Genomic DNA, 20312 nt, shown 5'->3' on the forward strand with positions numbered 1-20312 from the left:
TAACATTGATTAACTTGACATTTCATCACAATCCCACACAAACCAAAACACCCACATCATTGTCGTTGACAGAATGGTTGAAGAGTTTTAGTGGTCCTCTGGACTGTTGGGAAGATAAAATCAGGCAACTAGCCATGCAGTCTGTCTTTACAAATATTTGTGAAAGATTGGGCGATTCAAAACGGTTCACTTGAATTCAAGTGTGGTAAGATGCTACCACTGCAACGAGTCAATTACTTCCATCCTAGATAATCCACAATCAAGTCTAAGTGGCATTATTGCAAAGTAGAAGTGTTTAGGAAACAACATAACAATAGTGGCAGACAACGTAACAATGCAAAACAGGGATTTTGTATGAGTGCCGAAGCGCATAGTGCAAAAGATCGACATCTTTCTGCTGACTGAGTTGAGGCAGTTACAAGCTTCAGCATAAAAACTGAGTGCCTGGACCTTCATGCAATTGGTTTCAACAGCCAAGTCACTCCTCTAACATTAATGTGTAGATTGCGCCATACTTCTGTCCAAATAGTGTATTAATCACAGGTAATAATAGACAATAACTGAAGCATTCTGTTAAATCTAAAATCTGTTTTAATGTATAAAAGAAATCCAAACACTAAGGAGATGTAAACTTTGATGGAAGCGTTCTCAGACAACTTAGTTAATTGTCCAGTAGCAATCAACATCAAGTTTTGTTGTTTGTTGCAGTTAGTATAAGTAAATTGTATATTTTCATCAATTTATCTTTTTACAATAGTTATGATAAAGTGTTGCAAATACAGCGAGAAAAAAATTATGGGAAGGGTTTAGAACACATTTGACTAAACTCACCCACATAAGTAGACAATAGCAGCTAAAAACATTGATAAGTACCACTCGACAGGCTTATAGAAATTCAGGAGAAGAGAGTATTGAAGAATAAGAGAGGGTGAGATGAATACCAAATGTCTGTGAAGCACTCAGAGCTCTCTTTTTATAACTATTTTTAAATGAAACCAACTACTTGACAAAATGAACTTTGATTTGATGGAATGACTGTGAGTTGCTTATAGCAACCAACAATTCACAAATGACTATATTCTTAATGGGCATCTGGTAAATTAAGGACAGAAAGAATGAGGAAAAAGAAAAGAGAAGAACAAGATTACCAATGTGCAGCATATTTTTAGTAAGGAACAATTAAATGATCCCAGGTTACAAGCTATGACTGATGCCTAATGTAAATTTCATCAAAACTCTTCCATGAAAAGGGCAATTTCACTTACTAAAACAAAGTAAATATACTTGTGCTAAAGCAATCAAACAGAGTTGCTGCTGCTCAGAATCTGAATAGCCCTATACTTACAGTCTAACAGATGGGACTATTTTTCTTTGAACATATATGCATTTGATATATAAATTACACATTAAAACTAACTTCACAAATACAACAAATTTTTAAATTTATATTTTTTATATATATATATATATATATATATATATATATATATATATATATGTGTGTGTGTGTGTGTGTGTGTGTGTGTGTGTGTGTGTGTGTATAGAACTACAGACATAAATGGCAACTGAATAATGATAAGTGCAAATACCAGTACAGACTTTTTTCCCCCCTTTAAATAATAGTCTACATCCATGGTTGTGCCTTGATGTATAATTGTACTTTGGTACAGTGGGGCTCTGAATGAAACAATAAATGTTGGGTGATCCATGTTATCATATTATGATGTTTAGAGGGATATTTTAAACATGCACAGTTTGGTTTCTTTTATGTGTTAACTGGCTAACCTTTGCCAATTATTAAAAGGCACAAACTACAGCTGAGGATGATGGGAGACATTCATTTTTTTAAGGAATGTACAAAAGTACAAATACTCTTTTTTTGCCCCTGTTCATTATGAAAAGTGGCAGGGGATTACAATGATATGATTATGCAGATCCACTGAGGAAGGATGTAGAAGCGTAAAAAAAACCTCTTATTTAAATCGAGATCTTTCAAAGCTACCAACCATTCAAGAAAACAATGATGAGTCAGTAACAGGTCAATACTATAAGTGGGTCTGTTATATATATAAAAAAAAAAAAAAAGATGGCTTTTAAACTTCACAAACAAAACAGAAATGAGCAGCTAAAGATTATTACAGCAAAAACACCCTTATTAAAACAAAAATTGTTATGATTACAGCCAGCATGAAGAAGCTATGCTGTCTTACTAAATCGCAGAGACAATTAGGAAAATAAGAATTAAAATGTCAGTGGGGACATCAGCTGAATGGAATAAAATGTTAACTTCAAGCACAAGTAAGACAATTTTTATTTGTTTTTAAATGTAAAATTAAAAATTATCTTCGTGCTGAAATGTAACATTGTAATATGAACTGAGGTAACACAGACTTTCAGAGATCTTTTGATTGAAAAAAAAAATTATATATGTTACTGTAATAGCGAGAGACCTAGTGATGTAGAGGAATAAAGAGAGGGAGAACCAGCTCTGTAAAATTGTCTACTGCTCTCCTTCATCACTGCAGGTCTGCTTCGCCCTCCTTCTCTCCTGGATGTCCGCCATTAGACACGCTCAATTGGATTCCTGTCAGATGTGCGGCCTCGCCCTGTGTCTCCTTCTTACGGGTGACTGGGCATGCTGCATGTGTGTGCACAATTGTGTGTGCACATCTTTGTGTGTGAAATAACTAAGCAGCTTTTCCTATTAAAAAAAAAAAAAATGCCAAAGCAGAATGACATATGCGCACAAACAAACATACACACACATTCTGCCAACAAGATACACACAGTTCAAGGCTCAGTTTGCCCCAGGCAGTGGTCTAGAGACAGCACGCACCTATTAGCATGGGCCTCGGCACGGCAGGGTAAATGCTGACACAGATCTGACCGAGAGGTTACAATGCTTAGATTTACTGTATGCCTACGTTCGTTGACCTAGCCTTGGCTTTTCCTAAGATGTGTCTCCGTGATGTGACCATTTCAACGAATTGCTGAGAGTGTAAGCTGCTAACGCCCTGACCTATCGCAGGGGAATAAATAGCTATCTTGGGAGTTTTGACCATATAATGCTAGCCTTTATAACACTTGGCTTCTTCACCTTTCACTGGCAGCATCATTAACTGTTATGTTTGGTAAGAACATAAAAGCTACTGCAAAACTCAAAACTGAACCATAGGCTTCAAATAAAAGGGATTTCAGCAACAGTTTAGCTTTAAGAACACAATGTTAAAATCTGTTTTTATTACTAGGCAATAGTAATGCACAGAATACAGAATAGATCGACATCATTTAGCCTCAGTTCTGGCAACTCTAGTTATTTAAATGCGCCATGGATAACAGCACACGTTAGTCCTGGGATCAATAGCATCAATAAAAATAAACAGGGTACCTAGGAAAAAATTTGGGCTCTCTAAAGGGCCAAAGAGTCTTTCACATACACTGCAACATTGGCACCCTTGTGCTCTGACACCCATTCTCTTTTATAGCAAAGGTGCCGGTCGGGCAGCAGTCACACACCCCGTCGCTATAGAAATGCAAAATGACAAGTGGGTGAAAAAAATGACAGTACAAGCCAAGCTCAATAGCCAGAGCAACATAAATTTTGTGCTGTTCACATATCCTACAGTAATTGCATCATATGTGCAGGGATATATTATTATTTCAGTTTCTGTTGCTACACATCTTGACGTACCTTCCTTCCAAAGAATGATCCATAAGAAAGCAGCTGCATTTGTACTGCAGCTGAAGCTTCATTAAAGTTTCTGTCAATTCTGATCTAGGAAGGATACTGATAAAACCCCACGGCCACTCTGCCTGAAGAGTGCATAAATGGAAAACAACAACAACAAAAAAAGTAGCAGGCTACAAGAAAAAACGAAAGCATAAGTAATCACTATGCAGGGAGGGAGGGGGGGGAAAAAGCAAAAAGGCATGAAATCCATTTGTGTGTGTGGTAGATGTTAAGTTAGGGGCAGGGCAATAACTTTAGTAGGCTAATTAGCTACTATTATCTGTCGCGCCCAGTGGCTTGTGCCACTAATCCTGCTGATTAAACACAGTGGGTCTCTGCAGCTCCAGAGCTCACGGTAGCACCAGACTGATAAGGGCACAGAGCTCAGGGATGACATAAATGTCCGGGTGGGACTGGACTACACAGGACTGGCACTGTTCTGCTTTGTATTTTACCACAGGACACAGAACGAAGTAGAAGTTCTGTAATAAAACAGGCAGTGAATAAAAAGATAAATAATAACCCCTATTTTCAAGGTCTTTTCCCCCTCTCAAACCTGAAATAAAACTCTGGCAAATCTTTCACTTATTTTGTGGTTTGCCTTTTTGCTTGTATTTTTCATGGATGTTGGGCAACTAATCAGTGCAACATTATAAGTAGCTTTATGGTTAGAGCTATTTTTTATCTATCACAGTTTTAGCATTAGCAATTCTGTCATTTCTTAAAATATGTTAACAAGAGGCAAAATGAAAATGCACCCATAAATGAAACACTCTTAAATAGCATTAAAACACCAGCTGATATGAAGTAGCACTGCAGTATTTCTCTTAATGTAACATTGTACTAAATGGTAAATAAATCCATTCAAAAAAAAAAAAAAAAAAAAAAAAAAGCACATCTTAATATGAGACAGGCTGAGTCATTCATTTCTCATTAAGACATATAAGTTCCTGTAACACAAATATTGTGCTAATCCCTGTGTGGCTTTAATAGCAGGACAGGTTTAATGAAAAGTCAAAACATTATTCAATATGCAAATGTCTCCAACTCAAGATATTAAAAAAATAAATATAAAATGAAGGATTGCACCATGTACTCACAGTGAACATTGAACGGAAGTTGCTGAGATCAGTGAACAGCTCCTCCACAGAAGTCTTCTTAGGATCAATAGCAAAGTACTCCAGCAGGTTCTGATACAGCGTCTCCATGTTGCCGTGCATGATCACCAGCTTGTCATACTGCTCCCGTGCAACTTTGCTGAAGCTGTGAGGGTTGTGGTCAAGGTCATTGTTACATTTCACAACAAGTATCCATTAAAGGCTGATGAGAGCATCTCCAACTTGACAACAAAAGTGAGAGCCATTCCCTCTTGTTTTTGCAAAGAAATTAAGTTGGAAATAAAATGCCGATAAACCAACGTTTGCATTAAGAGCTCTCAGTCAGGTCAAAGTGTGTGCATTTTACACTACTCCATTTTTGCTGCACTTAAAGTTCATTGTACTTTAACGTTAACCCTGCCCACCAGTTTTTTCAAAGCCTAACTAATGAGAATATTGCTTACTGAAAAAGTTTCCAAGTTAGTGTAAACACAGTTAAATAGATGTGTTTGCATTTAACTCTGCTCTTGACTCTGGCTCACTTCCAAATGCTGCAGCAAGCACAGTATTACTCTTCTTAGGATTTTTAAGGCAACAAGTCTTTGCACTCTAAAATGCTTGAAGAGTGCAAGAGTTGGGCTTTACACAAAATGGTTATGTCTTCAACAGTCTGACCTAGCAAATACTGCAAATACAAGTCTGACTTGACTTTAAGATGAAAGAGCAATACAAGGCCCTCCTATCTGAAGCGCAGGACAGCTTTGCTACGTTCGTGTGGATGAGGACAAATGGGTAATGGTTGTGTCAACATGTGCTGGAGAGGTGGTGGAGGGGAGGGGAGGGGGGAAGAGTCAAAGTACTAAAACGCATCAAGCCCACCAGCAGGGCATACAGTGCTGTCACCACACACACACACAAACTCACTATTCACTCAATGCAAAAATTTAGTAACCGTGAATTGGCTGTTCAAAATATATTTATGCTACAGTTTTATTCCCTTTCCATATTCCATAAATCATAATCGTCGCTGTCTATTATCGTACATGATGACCTTGTCAAGTGAAATTCAAATCTTTTGTTGTATGACAAAATAGAATCTGAGATTAAAAAATGATTTAATCTGTTTTAAACTGTATGAATAATTTCTTCTTATGTCCTTAGACATCTGTCCTGCTAATGACTATAACACTGTTGTCTCAGAAGCAAGTGTGCCATGTGTGTGTGGTATTGCACAAGTGTGTGGACAGCCTCTCTGGCTCCTATTGTGCCCCTTCATTATAGCTCAATTGATGGACCTATTTGAGGTTTGGCCTCAGTTGAATCTGGCTGGGGATGGGACTACCTATTCACAGCTGGGTAAATGCTGTTCAATAGGCACTCCTCCCAGATTGACTTGTCAGTAATATCTTTCCAAGCCAGGGGCTGGGGGAAAGAGGCATGAGGAAAGTCTGAGCAACTGACGGAAAGCAAGAGAAAAAGAAAAAGAAAAATAGCTGAGAGCTGTGGTTGATAAGTATCGTGGGGTGTGAAATATCTGTTCCCACTCTCCTGACTTCTTCCCTATTCCAGAGAAAGCAATGGTCCACTGCAGCTCATTCTCAAAAGCACCCATCTCTCCCATCCCATCACTTTTCATTCTGCCTGTCTTCATTTGATCATTCTCCTTCTGTTTCTCTCATTTTCTAATCTACCACCTCTACAAGCTTAGCTCACATTTAGAAGTGTAACACTAGACCAATCACACAGTAAATGTAAACTCAAGTGGCACATGAAGTGAAAATGGGATTTTCAATGTCACCAATGTGACACCCTGAGATTCTCGTGTTTAGCTGGTTACCGCAGAATTTGCTGATCTGCAGTGCTAACATGACTGGTTCATTTTTCAAAAGGCTTAGCAATAAAACTTTTTAAATAATAAATAAATATAAATATTTGCTTGTCAAAAGTACTTTTAGAAATGTTATCTCCTGTATGCCTGCAAATCTACTGTAATCAGTTTTGCTTAATTTGAAATACAAGTCTTCTTAACATAAGCAGTTAAGGGATGCAGGACGGAGGGAAGTGTAAATGTAATTAAAAAGCTTCATTATAAAACTGCTTACTAATGTTGGTTAAAAACCTTAAGCCAAATTACTAAAGCACTTGGTTTCTGAATAAGAAGGAAAATAATTGTGGACGTGCCTCATCACCTACATCATCTACAATACATAATATCAAAAGATTCACTAGATTCTAAGAATCTGGAGAAATTTCTCTACAAAAGGGACAAGGTAGAAAAGCAATACTGGATTCCTGTGATCTTTGGGCCCTCTGTCAGCACTGCATTAAAAACAAGCACGATTCTGTCAAATTAGTGCAGCTCAGGAACACTTTCAGAAATCAGTCTGTGAACATCATTCATTGTGCCATCCAAAAGTTCAGTAAAAGTTCTAACATCCAAAGAAGCAGCCACAGTCTTCTCTGGGGCAAAACTCATAAAATGGACTGAGGAAAAGTGGAAAACTGTTCTGTGGTCAGACAAATTGGAATTTGAAAGTTTAGTAAACATGTATACTCTGGACTAGAGAGGAGAGGGATCATCCCACTTGTTATCAGCTCATTCCAAAAGTCTGATGGTATGGAAGTGCATTAGTCCCTATGGAAATTGCTGCTTGGAGATCTAGAAAGGTGCCATCATGGCTGAAAGGAAGGCCTTACATACAGCGTAGCATAAAAAAATTTAAATTGGAGTTCTATTTTGGATTTTGTTAGTCACAATGTGGCAGTAACTTTAACGACCAGTCAATATTTCACCTTGCAATGCTCAGAGTTCATTTCCAAGCAGTAGCTAATGTTTGTTACTCTCACATGATAATGTATAAAAAATAAAAAATTGTGTAACATTCATCTAGTTAACATTTTTGGTTTACAGTGGTCCCTCGTTTATCACAGGAGTTAGGTTCTAAAAATAACCCGCGACACGTGAAATCCGTGAAGTAGCCAGCTTAATTTTTTACAATTATTATAGATGTTTTAAGGCCATAAAACCCTCCTCACTACACACTTTATACACTTTTCTCAGACAGGCATGAACATTTTCACACTTTTCTCTCTTGTTTAAACTCTCTCAAAGTTCAAACCTTCATAGAAAAATAAGTCCAGTATTATAGAATGAAACCAAAGATCAAACCCTGTTTCCAGGTACAGAACATGGGAATAGAGCAGCTGCGAGAGAATTCAACATTAATGAATCAATGGTACGGAAGTGGAGGAAGCAAGAAGAATGAGTTGAATAAAGTTTGACTTATCTGACTGTTTTGTTTTGCTTATTGCGCCTTATAATCTGGTGCGCCTTATGGTCAGAAAAATACAGTAACTTCTACCTTCCATGTCCAGAAGTCCAACTTTCTGTGCGATGGTTAGCATCTTCCTCTGCCTTTTGGTTGGTACCGCAAGTGCCTTTGGTGGTGCGAAAAGTTTTGTTGACATTGTTGTGTTTGTTGGGGAAAAACTTAAAAACTTACTTTAGAGTCACACTGCTAGTGATCAAAGATTTATGTAAATTTGACAAGCTTGATGCAGTCTGTACTGTACAGGAGACACGGCATGGAAGACAATGACTGACAATGGTCTACATTCGATCAGGATGCAGAACTCAATGAGCTGTCAAAAAAAACAAACAAAAAACAGCATGCAAAATTGCACACAAAAAATCTGCGAAACAGCGAGGCTGCGAAAGGTGAACTGTGTTATAGCGAGGGACCACTGTACTGTGCGTCTAGGGTCTTATTTTGACACCAGACGCCTCATCAATAACCTGTGTTATTCGTCTACATTACACTTTACCTCCAGTTTTTCCATTTTTACCAAAAGAGAGTTCAGAGTTTTCATAGTTTTTAATCAGTGCTAAGACATCAGGAATTGAAAAGCAAAGTAGAAAAAACAGCTGTCAGATCCATTCTCAGTGAACCTTACTGTGTTGCACTCAAGTTCTTTGCTAACTACTACAGCACAAGCCATCAGTGCCCCAACCCCTAGGCTATTGATCAAAACTACATGAAGGAGGCTGGGTGCAAGGTGTATTATTGAACACATACTTACTCACCTGGCCTGAGACATACCTGTCAACCTGATCCTCTAGAACTACCTCAGAAGACAATGAATCATTTACACTGCTGTCAAACAAAATGTAGACCGATGTCAGCAATGGACTTCAATTTCCCACGTGGGCAGACAAATGGTAAAAAGAAATTACACATTTGTGGCTTTTGAAAACAAAAGACAGAAAGTCAAACGCAACATAATTCACATTCTTTAGCTTCTCTCTTGATTTTGAAGATAGCCTCAGTCTTAAGTACACTTCAAAAGCAGCTAAGAGGGGTACTGGTACAAAACTTGACTGCAGAATGGGATGCCACTCATCACTTGTGCACATCACTGGAAACCAAGAGAGGATGGGTGGGAGGACTGTATATTCTTCTCTCCCTTTCTACTTAAAAGCATATTATTACCTTTTTTTTTTCCTCCTCCTTTTGGCTGAGAGGATCATTTGCCTCCATTTCACCCCATTCCTTGCATCTTGTGTGATCTCAAAAGTATATAAATACTTGTAGTATAAAGAACAAATTTACTCCATGACCAAAGGTTTTTGGCTTATGGTCTTCATCATGGGTCACCATAAAACATATCACAGACCTTTTAAATAGGATAGCTATATATCCAGTGAAGGGAAATCTTAACATTTATCTTATTAAGACATTTGGGACAATTCTGTGCATCCAACTTTGTGGGAGCAGTTTGGAAAAGGCCCTTTTATTTTCCAGGGTGACTATGCCACGATGCACAAGTAAGGTTTATAAAGTCAGATGTGGTCAGATGAGTTTCAACATCCGCCTCTCACCTTACCAGTGCTATTCTGAATAACCAGGCAATGACTTCCATAGAAAGCCTTCCCAGAAAGTGTGGGTCAAATTTATATGAATTTAGACTGCAAACTAGATGCATATACAGTCATAATAACTGCTGTACGTATAATATGTAAATAGCCTAATACCTCTGTCCGTATAGTGTCCACATCTGCCATTTCACTTTAAAGCACGCGATGCCTCATTTACAGATGTACATAGAAGCAATAAATAAAGTTATTTATACTATAAAAGACTTGTCCACATCTTTGTACTCACTGAAAGTAGGTGAAGTTGAGCCAAAAAATTTTTTAACCACGTTTCACACAGGTCATATCATTTAATAAGACACACCACATGTTAAATATCTGAGAAGTCTTTACCATTTTTCCTGATGTTAGGTTTAACTTGTTAATTAAACCTGAAACCTGCTCCATAACCAGCCTACACAGCACCACTGTGACTTACTGTAAAGATATAAAATTCACATTCAGTGATATTCTTCTGTCTTTGTGAAGAGTTCATTACTGTAACTCACTGCATGATGGCCCACAGAGATGAGCCTATGCATACACGTGTAAAGGATATAGCCATTTTGGTAAGAAACATGTCGTTGGGGTCATCGGAGGAGGAGAAAGTCTCCAGGTCTCTCTCCAGCTGCAGCAGCTGCCTCTCCATCTGCCTGAGGCTCTTTTCCAGATTCTCTGCAGACACTGACACACACCCACATATTTTCAGACGCGCATACATACACTCATAAAAGCACATGTGAGGACAACTCAATTAAAGGTACAATCAAATGCATTATTATTTTCAAGCACTGGAAGAATCAGAAAAACAACGCACAATAACAAAACAACAGGGAAAATGAAAGAGAAGCCAGCTCGATCGCAAAGCAGACTTATTATGGGTTCACACTGTGCCCAAAACACTGTGGGAATAAACAATGACAAAATATAAGCATCAAGTGAAAGTATGTTTAATACATAACTGCTCGTTATTCTGTTTTCCTCACGGTCGTGTGCTTGCGGTAAACAACCTAATATTAAAATACAATACCCTCGCCGTCACACAAACTGTAGTGAAAGCAAATGACTGCTATGTTAATACTCGGTGTTGTGATACTTGATGTTGAAATACTCAATCAGCCATCATCGTGCAGTCAGTATTACGGAGAAGTCGCATCAAGAGTCCAAATATGGAATCGTATTTCCCAAAGTTTTGTCCTTCAACATTTCAGGAAACTAAACACTGAATCCAGTTATTTTCAAATCATTTTAACTTTACACAGAATTAGAATTAGTTAGTTAGTAAAGCAGGCCACGGGGCGACCGTGGCTCATAGAGATAACGCAGTCTTATCTCTTTGCACTGTTCACAATTAAATACACGATTTAAATTTTCAAAACATTGTGTCGCCAGCATTTTTGAACACAAGGCTTTACATTTACTCGGTAAGTGTGACTTCTGTGCATTACATAGCAACAGATACAGCAGTACTGCACACCCTGAATGCATGAAGGTGTGGCTGATTGAGTTAATATCTTTCTATTCTATTAATCCTTGGACTTTAGTCTTATCAACAGGTGCATGGATCATGCAGGTTGGAAAGCAGTGGAACGTGAAGCCTAACTTTCTGCTAAGTTGGTCATGGCTGACACTTTAAGCTAGTGACTGAATATAGCATATGGCTTAAATTACCCCGATTAGACCCCACTTGACAAAAAGGCATAAGCTGCTTAATTTTAAGTAGTTTCAAATTTCCCTTGATCCTAATACATGCTTTATGAAAAGAAAAAAAAGAGAAAGACTTCAATGTAGTTAAGCTTTCCTCTGACTTTAGAGCATAAACCCATTTCCTGATGGGAACCTACCATCTTGGATTCACACACATGTTCTCTCAGACATCTTGACTCCTAATATTCTACAAAGTTTGCATTACTGAAGTTGTGCTTTTCATTTGAAGTTTAACAGAGTGTATGTGTGAACATGTGAATGTCCACACTCGTGAAATGTACAAATTACCAGCTTATGCTTTCAGCGTGCTGAGAGGAAAAGGCAGGTGGCACTTTTCAACCTGTTACTTATAATTGAGAAAGAAGACTGAGTGCACTTCAGTAACACCGCAGCTAAAGAGTACTTTTTACTCGTCGCGTGTTTTAGATTGTCCTGAATGCATTTTCACTTTATCGATTTTTGGATTTTAATTTTCTTTCTTCCTTCTTTTATCTCTTACTTGTATGCCTGCAATGATACCTGCGGTCAGTCAAAAGCTTTAAAGGAGCAGACATTTAAAACTCTTGCTTCAAAAGTAGATTGTGACTAATAATATCTCCATCAGAGCCGCCTTCACAAAGCAACTGCTCTGCAATTCTTTTAAAGAAATCATCCTGTTTTTATGGACAGTAAAAAAGGCAGAAGGCTCTTTAAGTATGAATTAATGTATCTTTGAGGAGAACTGTAGCAATGTGGAGGAAAAATATTCCTATCTCTGACTTCTGGAAGAGTTAAAATGGTTATTAGGAAGTGACACCTTATGGGACACTAATGATTATTATTTTTTTAAATCCTGAAACAACTCTCCTGTGCATAAATCATAGGCCAATTGCTGTGATTACTATAGAAAAGGAGCTACTTTGTTAATTCATTTTCAATCCTGTACCTACTACTCAGATACTAATCAACATTAAAACTTACTATCAGATTAGATTCTCATTTTCAACAGTACTGATACTAACAGTGCTGTCTTGGCCCTCACACAGCATCCTGCACACAGATGGGCACATGGCACCTGCCAATACTTTTTTTGAAAACTTGAAGACTCCCCCTTCAACGACATTAAAGTGTTCAATAGTTATTATAAATGGTAATCTAGTGGCTAGCACACACATTGACTGTTTAACTTTTAGCAGCTACCAAGTAGCCACATTAGCTGTCTGTTAGATTATTATTAAGTTAGCAGGTGGTGGCTAAAGCTAGTAATAAAATTATGGTTAATGTTGGAATTTCTGCAGCAAGCATCAGTGCTGCTGGTCTTTGAAATGAATTTAACGTGTTATTCTCACAGGATCACACAATCAAAGCACTACCTCAGAGAACACAAAAATATTAAGTCACATGGCAGCAACTTAATGCATTTAGAGATGTAGACATGGCCACCACATCAGAATGGGGAAGAAAGGTGATTAAAGTGGTTTTGAATGTGGCACGGTTAGTCAGGTTGGTGTCAAAAACTGCTGATCTGCTGGGATTTTAAGACACAACCATCTCTCAGGTTTACAAAAAATGGTTGGAATAAACAAAATATCCAGTAATTCTCTCAGTGAAATAGCCTCAGTAATGCAAGAGGTCAAAGGAAAGTGCCACAACTGTTTCAAGCTAACAAGAACTCAAATAATCACTTGTTACAACCAAGACATGCAGAAAAGCAACAACTGCTTCAACTGACCCTCGCTTACCACAGTTGGACAATAGAAGATTAGAAAAACATTGCCTGGTCTCAGGCAACACTCAGTAGGGTCAGAATTAGACATCCACAACATGAAAGCACAGATCTATCCTGCCTTTATCAACGGTTCAGGTTGCTCTTGGCACATTTTCTTGGCCTCCATATTCACCAGATCTTAATCCAGTAGAGCACCTTTGGGATGTGATGAACAGGAGATTCTCATCAAGGATGTGCAGCCAACAAACTGAAGCAACTGTGTGATGGTGGAATGTCAACATGGACCTTGTTTAATTTATGTTATGAAGAACTAAGACAGTTCTGATCACTCCAACCCAGTTTTTCTAAGGTGTACCTAATAAAGTTTTCAGTGAGTGCAGATACAGAATTAGTTATGTAGAAAGTTTTACTGATAATAATTGAACCATAATAATTGAAACAAAATAAAAATAGACAGTTGCCCCTAGATGGTGCTGCGTCCGAGCTCTTTTACAGAAATTCTGGCTGGCTCTGTCAGTGTATTAACTAATGAGAAATCTAAAAATGATCCATACACCCAGTATGATTAGTGTGGCTACATATAAAAAAAAGTGAATAAACAATTATAATCTGACTCTAAATCCTTTTCTCCTGAAAGCTCAGTGCATTACCAGGCAACCAAAATCGCCTGAAGAAGGTGTGGGCAGCATTCAGACGAGGAAAGAGGCCAGACAGGCAGTCTGTTAATAGAAATGATTAAAGCCCTGTGATGATGCGGTAACTGAGAAAGGAGCAAGGGAGGGCAAGACAAAAGCAAAACAAAAAAGGAATCTCATCTTTTCTTAGCTTTGCAATCTGCAGGCTTTTGTGAAGAAGCAACCTCACACAAAAGGGTATATGCATGAAAACCTAGGAACTTTATATTATTTATCCTACGAGAGAAACAGAATCTAACACATAATTAGATCCATATACTTTGGACACTGGGTACTTTGGATAATACAAACAGGAGACACTTACTTAATGCTGCTATCCAACAATAGAAATACTAAATAGAACCAACATGTCTCAGTGAAGGTGCTCTGCACGGGGCAAAAAGCAAGGAGAAGAACTAAGAACTATGATGGATCTCTACACAGTACGTGCAAATAAGGCCTTGCATATGTCACCACAGGTCATCTGCCTTAATGCAACAATAGAGTGTCATCACTCCAGCCACAGAGTACTCAAGATGAGGCAGACTATATGTGAATCAGGGATACAGTATGCTTCAGGAGAAAACTGGCTTTTATCGGATCCTTCACTTTAAAGAAAACACACAGAAATGTGTTTCAAAACAGAAGAGGCTTACGTCAGCCGTATACAACTCAAGACTTAGGAAATGACAGTAGGAAATGTTTCTTTTCTCTCACTGACCACTTTGCACTTGATTTCTTATTCTGTGCATTTATGTGTGAGTGATTTTTATGAGCAGTGGGGCCTGAATGTCTCTTTGGTGCAGAGGAGTCGGAGACAGATCTAAGATATTTTGGAAGAAGAACAATTGAAATATTTGTGGAGGTCAAAATCCACTGACATCCTTTTATTAGTCTGCTAACCTGCTATGCCATAAATGAGAAAGAGTAGAGCATGCAAGCCACAAACAGCCCCGGCGCACACACAGTCACTGTATAAGCACCTTTGATATAATGGATTCTAAGAGAGAGAGAAAAAAATTGACGCAAAAGCCTGATGTTTTGGTGAATCTGAAAATGTACAATCTACAGAACCACTTTAAAACAGTGCAGGACTAACATTAAAATGCACTGTAGAGCCCTCATTTTAAGTACTTTCAACCTGAGGCTCATTGTTTAGACTGCATGAAACAAAACTAGAAAACAAAGCTTGAACAGTATTTTTGGAGAGCCATCTCAGTGTAGCTGAATCGTTGCGTTACTGATTAAAGATTCCCCAGGGCCATAACCAGAACAGCTTTTCCATTTTCACTACACATACATCCATAGTTCTACTAATGCAGACATGCTTTTTAGCAGTACGTAGTAGTAAACAGCATTTATGTTGCTGACAGGCGGTTTTTGAAGCTGCAAGCTGAAGTAGAGTGGTTGAGCACATTAACATGTCTCCGTATTTGTCTGCTTTCAACTTCAAACTCAGCACCGAGTATCACTCAACAAGCCGCCCTAACTGCTCAAATCGGCTGCTGTCTATTATAAGTGTGTGTCTGTTTGCGGGTGTGACAGGCAAAAGAAGTTAAAACAAAAAGAGCTTGCAAGCAAAACCCAAAGACCAAGAACCAGACCGAGCAACAATCGGGGACCGATAGACGAATATTGACAGGCAGTTAAAGAGATACATGCAAACTGATAGAGTGAAGCAGCAGGGACTGAGTGCATCTCAATATCAGGGGGAGAAATGATTATAGGTCTAAAAAGAAGAGAATTGGCAAAAATGAGAAGACAGAAAGAAAGGATCCCTGAACTGAAGTACAGGACTGGCAGAGTGGGAAACAAGGGTTGTGTTACAGTCTAAAGACAGCACCATTTACAAAGGAAGAACATATCATTACTGCTACCTCTGCTCAACCTTGTTTTCATGCTCAAGTAAGCTCTTTGGCTAGTGTATATGAATGCAATGCAGCCTTTTAGTCTGAGTACATGCCCATCAAGTAGTTGTCAGACCCGATGAAAAGGAAGCCACTCACCAGCACGGCTTAGAGACAGGATCTGTGTGTCTGGATATAATATGTGAAGAGATTAGACGGTGCATGCATCTCCTAAGCTTATAGAATCATAAAGAAAGACAGAAGCACAGAAAGCAGTCCATATCTATATAGATGCAAATAAACTCAGCTTGAGGCCAGTGAAGTAAAGAGGTAGAGAAAACCTGCAGAGAGATCCAAGGACTGTGCTCTCCCTTGATCTCGCCATTGTACTTCTGCATCGTGGCCAAAGCCTTCTGGACACACAGCACAGTTGGGAGAAATAACAACACTACTGTTGAGTGTTTTATCTACAGATTATCAAAGCGCCAAAACAAGGGGGGAAAAAATTGAAATCTTTATGATGAGCGGAGTCCAAACAAACAAACCCAAAAAAAAAAAAGAAGAAAAAAAAAAAAAAAAAAAAGAGTCACACATTTCATTTCATCCTCCTATGTTTTCTCCTCCTCACACCTTCCTACACTCCCTCCTGCTGAGAATGGAGCAGTGGGTAAAATCTTCTTTAGAGCAGGAGGAAACACGCTGTGACAGTGCGACCTCACACACACAAGCCGTACATTGGCAGCGGCTAACTGCTTCTTCCTGTGAATTGCCTGTGGCAATATGAACAAAGGACATGCCTGAGTTTCCTCCGACCACTGAGTCTGTCCCTGCTTGGCTGTGACCTTTACAACACTATACAGACGCTGGCCACTCAAAGCACTTCTTCTGTACTTGTGTGTACCCATGTTTGCATGCACACCTGTGCAATACAGCCAATTTCTGTTCAAAGCAACACAGAGACTTAAAAATGTTTTTAATCCCAGTCACAGACATGACCTAAAACATAAGCCATCAAACCTGAAGATATGCCACAGAAGATGATTAATGTTTGTATCAAACAGCGGTGCACATGAGATGACTGTGGCACAGATCAAACATGAAAATGATAAAATACAACGTATGTTTACAGAATCAACAAACATCCAATCCCCTGAGAGAGCAACAGAAGCAGAAAGCTAAGAGTAAAACTCAAAGTAAAACAAAGGAATGCATACGAATGTTCCACTTCTTTCTAGGTAACACTGTATAGGTAGCCCTTCTGATGCCAAGCTTTCATTGCTTATGATCATATATTATTAAAAAACAAAAAACAAACAGGACAATATCAAACTAAATAATACTAATCTAATGTCTTTTTATATTAGTGAAATATCATTTAAGATAAACAACAGACATGTATCACACATTATAATCACAATGTCACCTAACAAAATCAACAGGCAAAAGCCTAAGACAATAGCTGTGCAGTAGTCCTGTATTCATTTGCTTAGATAACGATGACTCGGTGAGGAATCAGTATGTGTCAGTATGTCGTTCTTATTTTTCTTTTCTCTCAGTGGGCATCCTCCTTCTGGCTAACAAGCCACAAAAACAACACTGCACATGTGCAAACATCTTATTGAGAGGTACTGCCGCTTGTTGTCACTCACTGAACGGAGAAGACCAGGAGAGAGGGGTTTCATGGATTCATGCATTTCTGTCTATAGGTGTTTCTGGTGTTTGTTTTTTGGAAAATAAAGTCACTAAAGGGGTATGAAAAATGATCTAGAGGGGAAAGTCTAAGTTAATCATGGCAAGAACCAATGCATGATAATAACTGCTGCGAGTGAGCGAGGGACATCGGGCAGGTAAGGTGAGATGGTAAATTCCACATTAGCAAGACAAAAGGTGAAAACATAAGCCCATATCACATTATCTAATGAGGTTGAGCGCTCCTATCATTTACTATCATCCAGATCATCACTATTATATCAAGTGCTTAATTGCCACAATCACATATCAGGCATTTTCTAAATAGATTCTTCAGTCTTCACATTTAAGCATGCTTAGATGCATGGACAGATTATGCCATCATTACCCTTTTCTTCTTTTACTTTAACTGCAGAAAAGAAAATATCAAAAAAGTTAATAGTTTGTATGCCCATTGCTTCCTCGTAGTAACTCTTATCTTAGATGACCAATTAAGACCAGTTGCCAAATCTCTGCTGTTAAACATCACTAGAAATATCTCAGCTAGGAAGTAGATGAAACTCAAACCATGCAACCATGGGAGAGCTAAAAACCTTGGGTTGACAGCAGGGGACCAAAATAACAGCAGCACTGTGATATCACCTCAGAGAAAGTGGAAGGTAGAGAGTGTTAAAATTATCAAGTAGCAGCTGACTCTTACATGCTGGTAAACAGGTGAAAAATGGCTTCTGTACTGTATAAAAAAAAGTGCTTTTAGAGACTTAGAAAATATATCACAAGTGTCCAATAACAGTTTTATTATGTACAGTTGAGAAGTTTTTGCATCTTGGTGTTTAAGAATATTACCTCTGCTTGCTCGATCCACATGCTCTAGGTCGTCAAGAAACTTGACCACGTCTGGAAATTCGTCCTCACATACTTGTGCCAGGAAGTGAAGTAAGGTTGTCTTCTGATCTGCTGACTTGGTGTCCTTTAGCTGTAAAACATGGACACATAAAATATGCATTTATGTGGCTTTTTTAATAATAAGTAAATAATACAACAAATTTAATAATAAAATAAATTGAAAAATAAAACGTATACACAGGGCAAAAAAAATGCTCTAACAGGGGAAAAGTGACTCTGCATGTTGCTCAGAGTTTGTGTTATTGAAAATGTCACAGGTTAGGTCTAACCCTGTTAAGCACACACACTGTTCACTTGCTAAATAAATGTGTTTGCATGCTTGAATCTGATGAATCTGTCTTACTTTAAGTCAGAAATTATGTCATGTTTCTCTAACACACCATATATACCTGCCATATTAAAGGTTCCATAATTTAAAGGTTAGGATATTCATCATTTTTTAGAGTATAAAGCAGGTCTAAAACACTCACTTTATGGAGAAGTGCGCACAACCCATATTCAACATTTAAATCACCCTCAGTAATGTAAACAGCATGATTTATCCAGCACAAGCACAGTTAGAAATATATCTAAGTACATCCATCTATAACAACATAAAATTGAAAAAATACATTAAAAAAAATAAATAAACAAGTGGTAAGACAACTGCATGCAATCATCTCTTCCTCTTGGATCTAATTCTGGTTCAAAAATGCGGTCAACGCCGGGGTTTTGTTAGCAGCCCTTAGAAGGCTACATCTATACGAGGTAGGATCAAAAAGTTTTTCCAAGTCTGCACATAAATACAAAAGCCTTAGCCAATTTAAATTTAAATTCTCTCTCTTTCAAGGTCATTTGATTCTGAAATGCAGCGCTGCCGGTGCTCCTGTTACATCTGAATTGCTCCTGGAAATCTTGTGCATGTCTAGACTGAAGATCATCACAGGTGACAAGAGTTGCGCACCTCACCGCAGCGCATTTAAAACACAATCATCACTCACTGCGCACCCCACTTTGTCCTGATGTCAGCTTACAGATGAAACACGTTCGTCTTAATAGTTAATACGTGTTAGGAAGTATGCGTGCCGCTATGCTGTGTGCTTTCACATTTTATTTAGACCAGGCAACGTATGCATGTTTAGGATTCAGAGTTGAGCGCACTGCTGCTTTGTAACACATTTTCAGTTTTGACACAACAGAAGCACACGCACTGCGAATACACAAATGCAGGTTGTTAGAAAGGGGCTTTCAGGGAGCGATCAAATCTTTGCAAGAGTGCCGAAAGGCGGTGCGCCCCTTCACAAGGGCCCGACCCTTAATTAAAAGGTACATCAGACAAATTTAAACCAGATGCAATTTTTACTTTTGATGGGCAAAGTCAAAGAACGTTTTTGTTGAAACATATAATAACAGAAATTGGGTATGGTACGTAAACAACATCTTTTTGGCCTTAGTTTCACAGTATTCGTCGCTATGGCAGGAATCATGATACACATGCATTTTGAGCTGCAAAATGAAAACCACACTTTGTGGATACCCTAGTTAAAAGGGGTGAAAGATGTGTGTGTGAATGTGTGTGTGAATGGGTGAATGACTGGATATGTAAAGCGCTTTGGGGTCCTTAGGGACTAGAAAAGCGCTATATAAATACAGGCCATTTACCATTTATTAAATGCAAGACAGGTGCTTAATAAATTGCTCTTTTCTTAGTCAGTTGGGTAAGTGAGTGCATCACTAGTTGATGAAAACCTGCACACCTACCTACATGTGTACAGAGCTCACTTGCTATTCAGTAAGAAGGGTGAAAGCAGCATCAAAGGTGCGTCTCCATGTTGTTTAATGTGATGTAGGTGAGCAGCTAATTTGCAATAGAGCTACAAACTACTGTTAGAAGTGCACTTTTCCCTAGATCATTTTTTGTGATTAATGCTAACAGCAACAAAAAACAAGGTTCAGCACAGGGCTCGACGTACTCATGCTTGAAATCAGAAGTACTAATGTAGCTAAATATGCTGTCTGGTAATTGGAAAAAGAAGTCATTGTCCTTCATCTACTGTACTTAC

The 20312-nt window shown here is 38.4% G+C and overlaps 1 protein-coding gene across 3 annotated transcripts in view; it reads right to left on the bottom strand.

The window, feature by feature from the left end:
* The window catches only part of LOC101487988 (protein diaphanous homolog 3), a 162469-nt gene that overhangs the window by 71681 nt on the left and 70476 nt on the right, over positions 1 to 20312 (bottom strand). For all 3 annotated transcript variants that reach the window (XM_076883864.1, XM_076883861.1, XM_076883869.1), the window contains 3 exons: positions 18211 to 18340; positions 10298 to 10423; positions 4831 to 4994 (listed from right to left, as the gene is read on the bottom strand). In XM_076883864.1, coding sequence (XP_076739979.1) covers positions 4831 to 4994; positions 10298 to 10423; positions 18211 to 18340 — 420 coding nt within the window. The remainder of the gene's footprint in view (positions 1 to 4830; positions 4995 to 10297; positions 10424 to 18210; positions 18341 to 20312) is intronic.

The sequence above is a fragment of the Maylandia zebra genome, linkage group LG1 (genome assembly GCF_041146795.1).
Source record: "Maylandia zebra isolate NMK-2024a linkage group LG1, Mzebra_GT3a, whole genome shotgun sequence".
Taxonomy (NCBI): domain Eukaryota; kingdom Metazoa; phylum Chordata; class Actinopteri; order Cichliformes; family Cichlidae; genus Maylandia; species Maylandia zebra.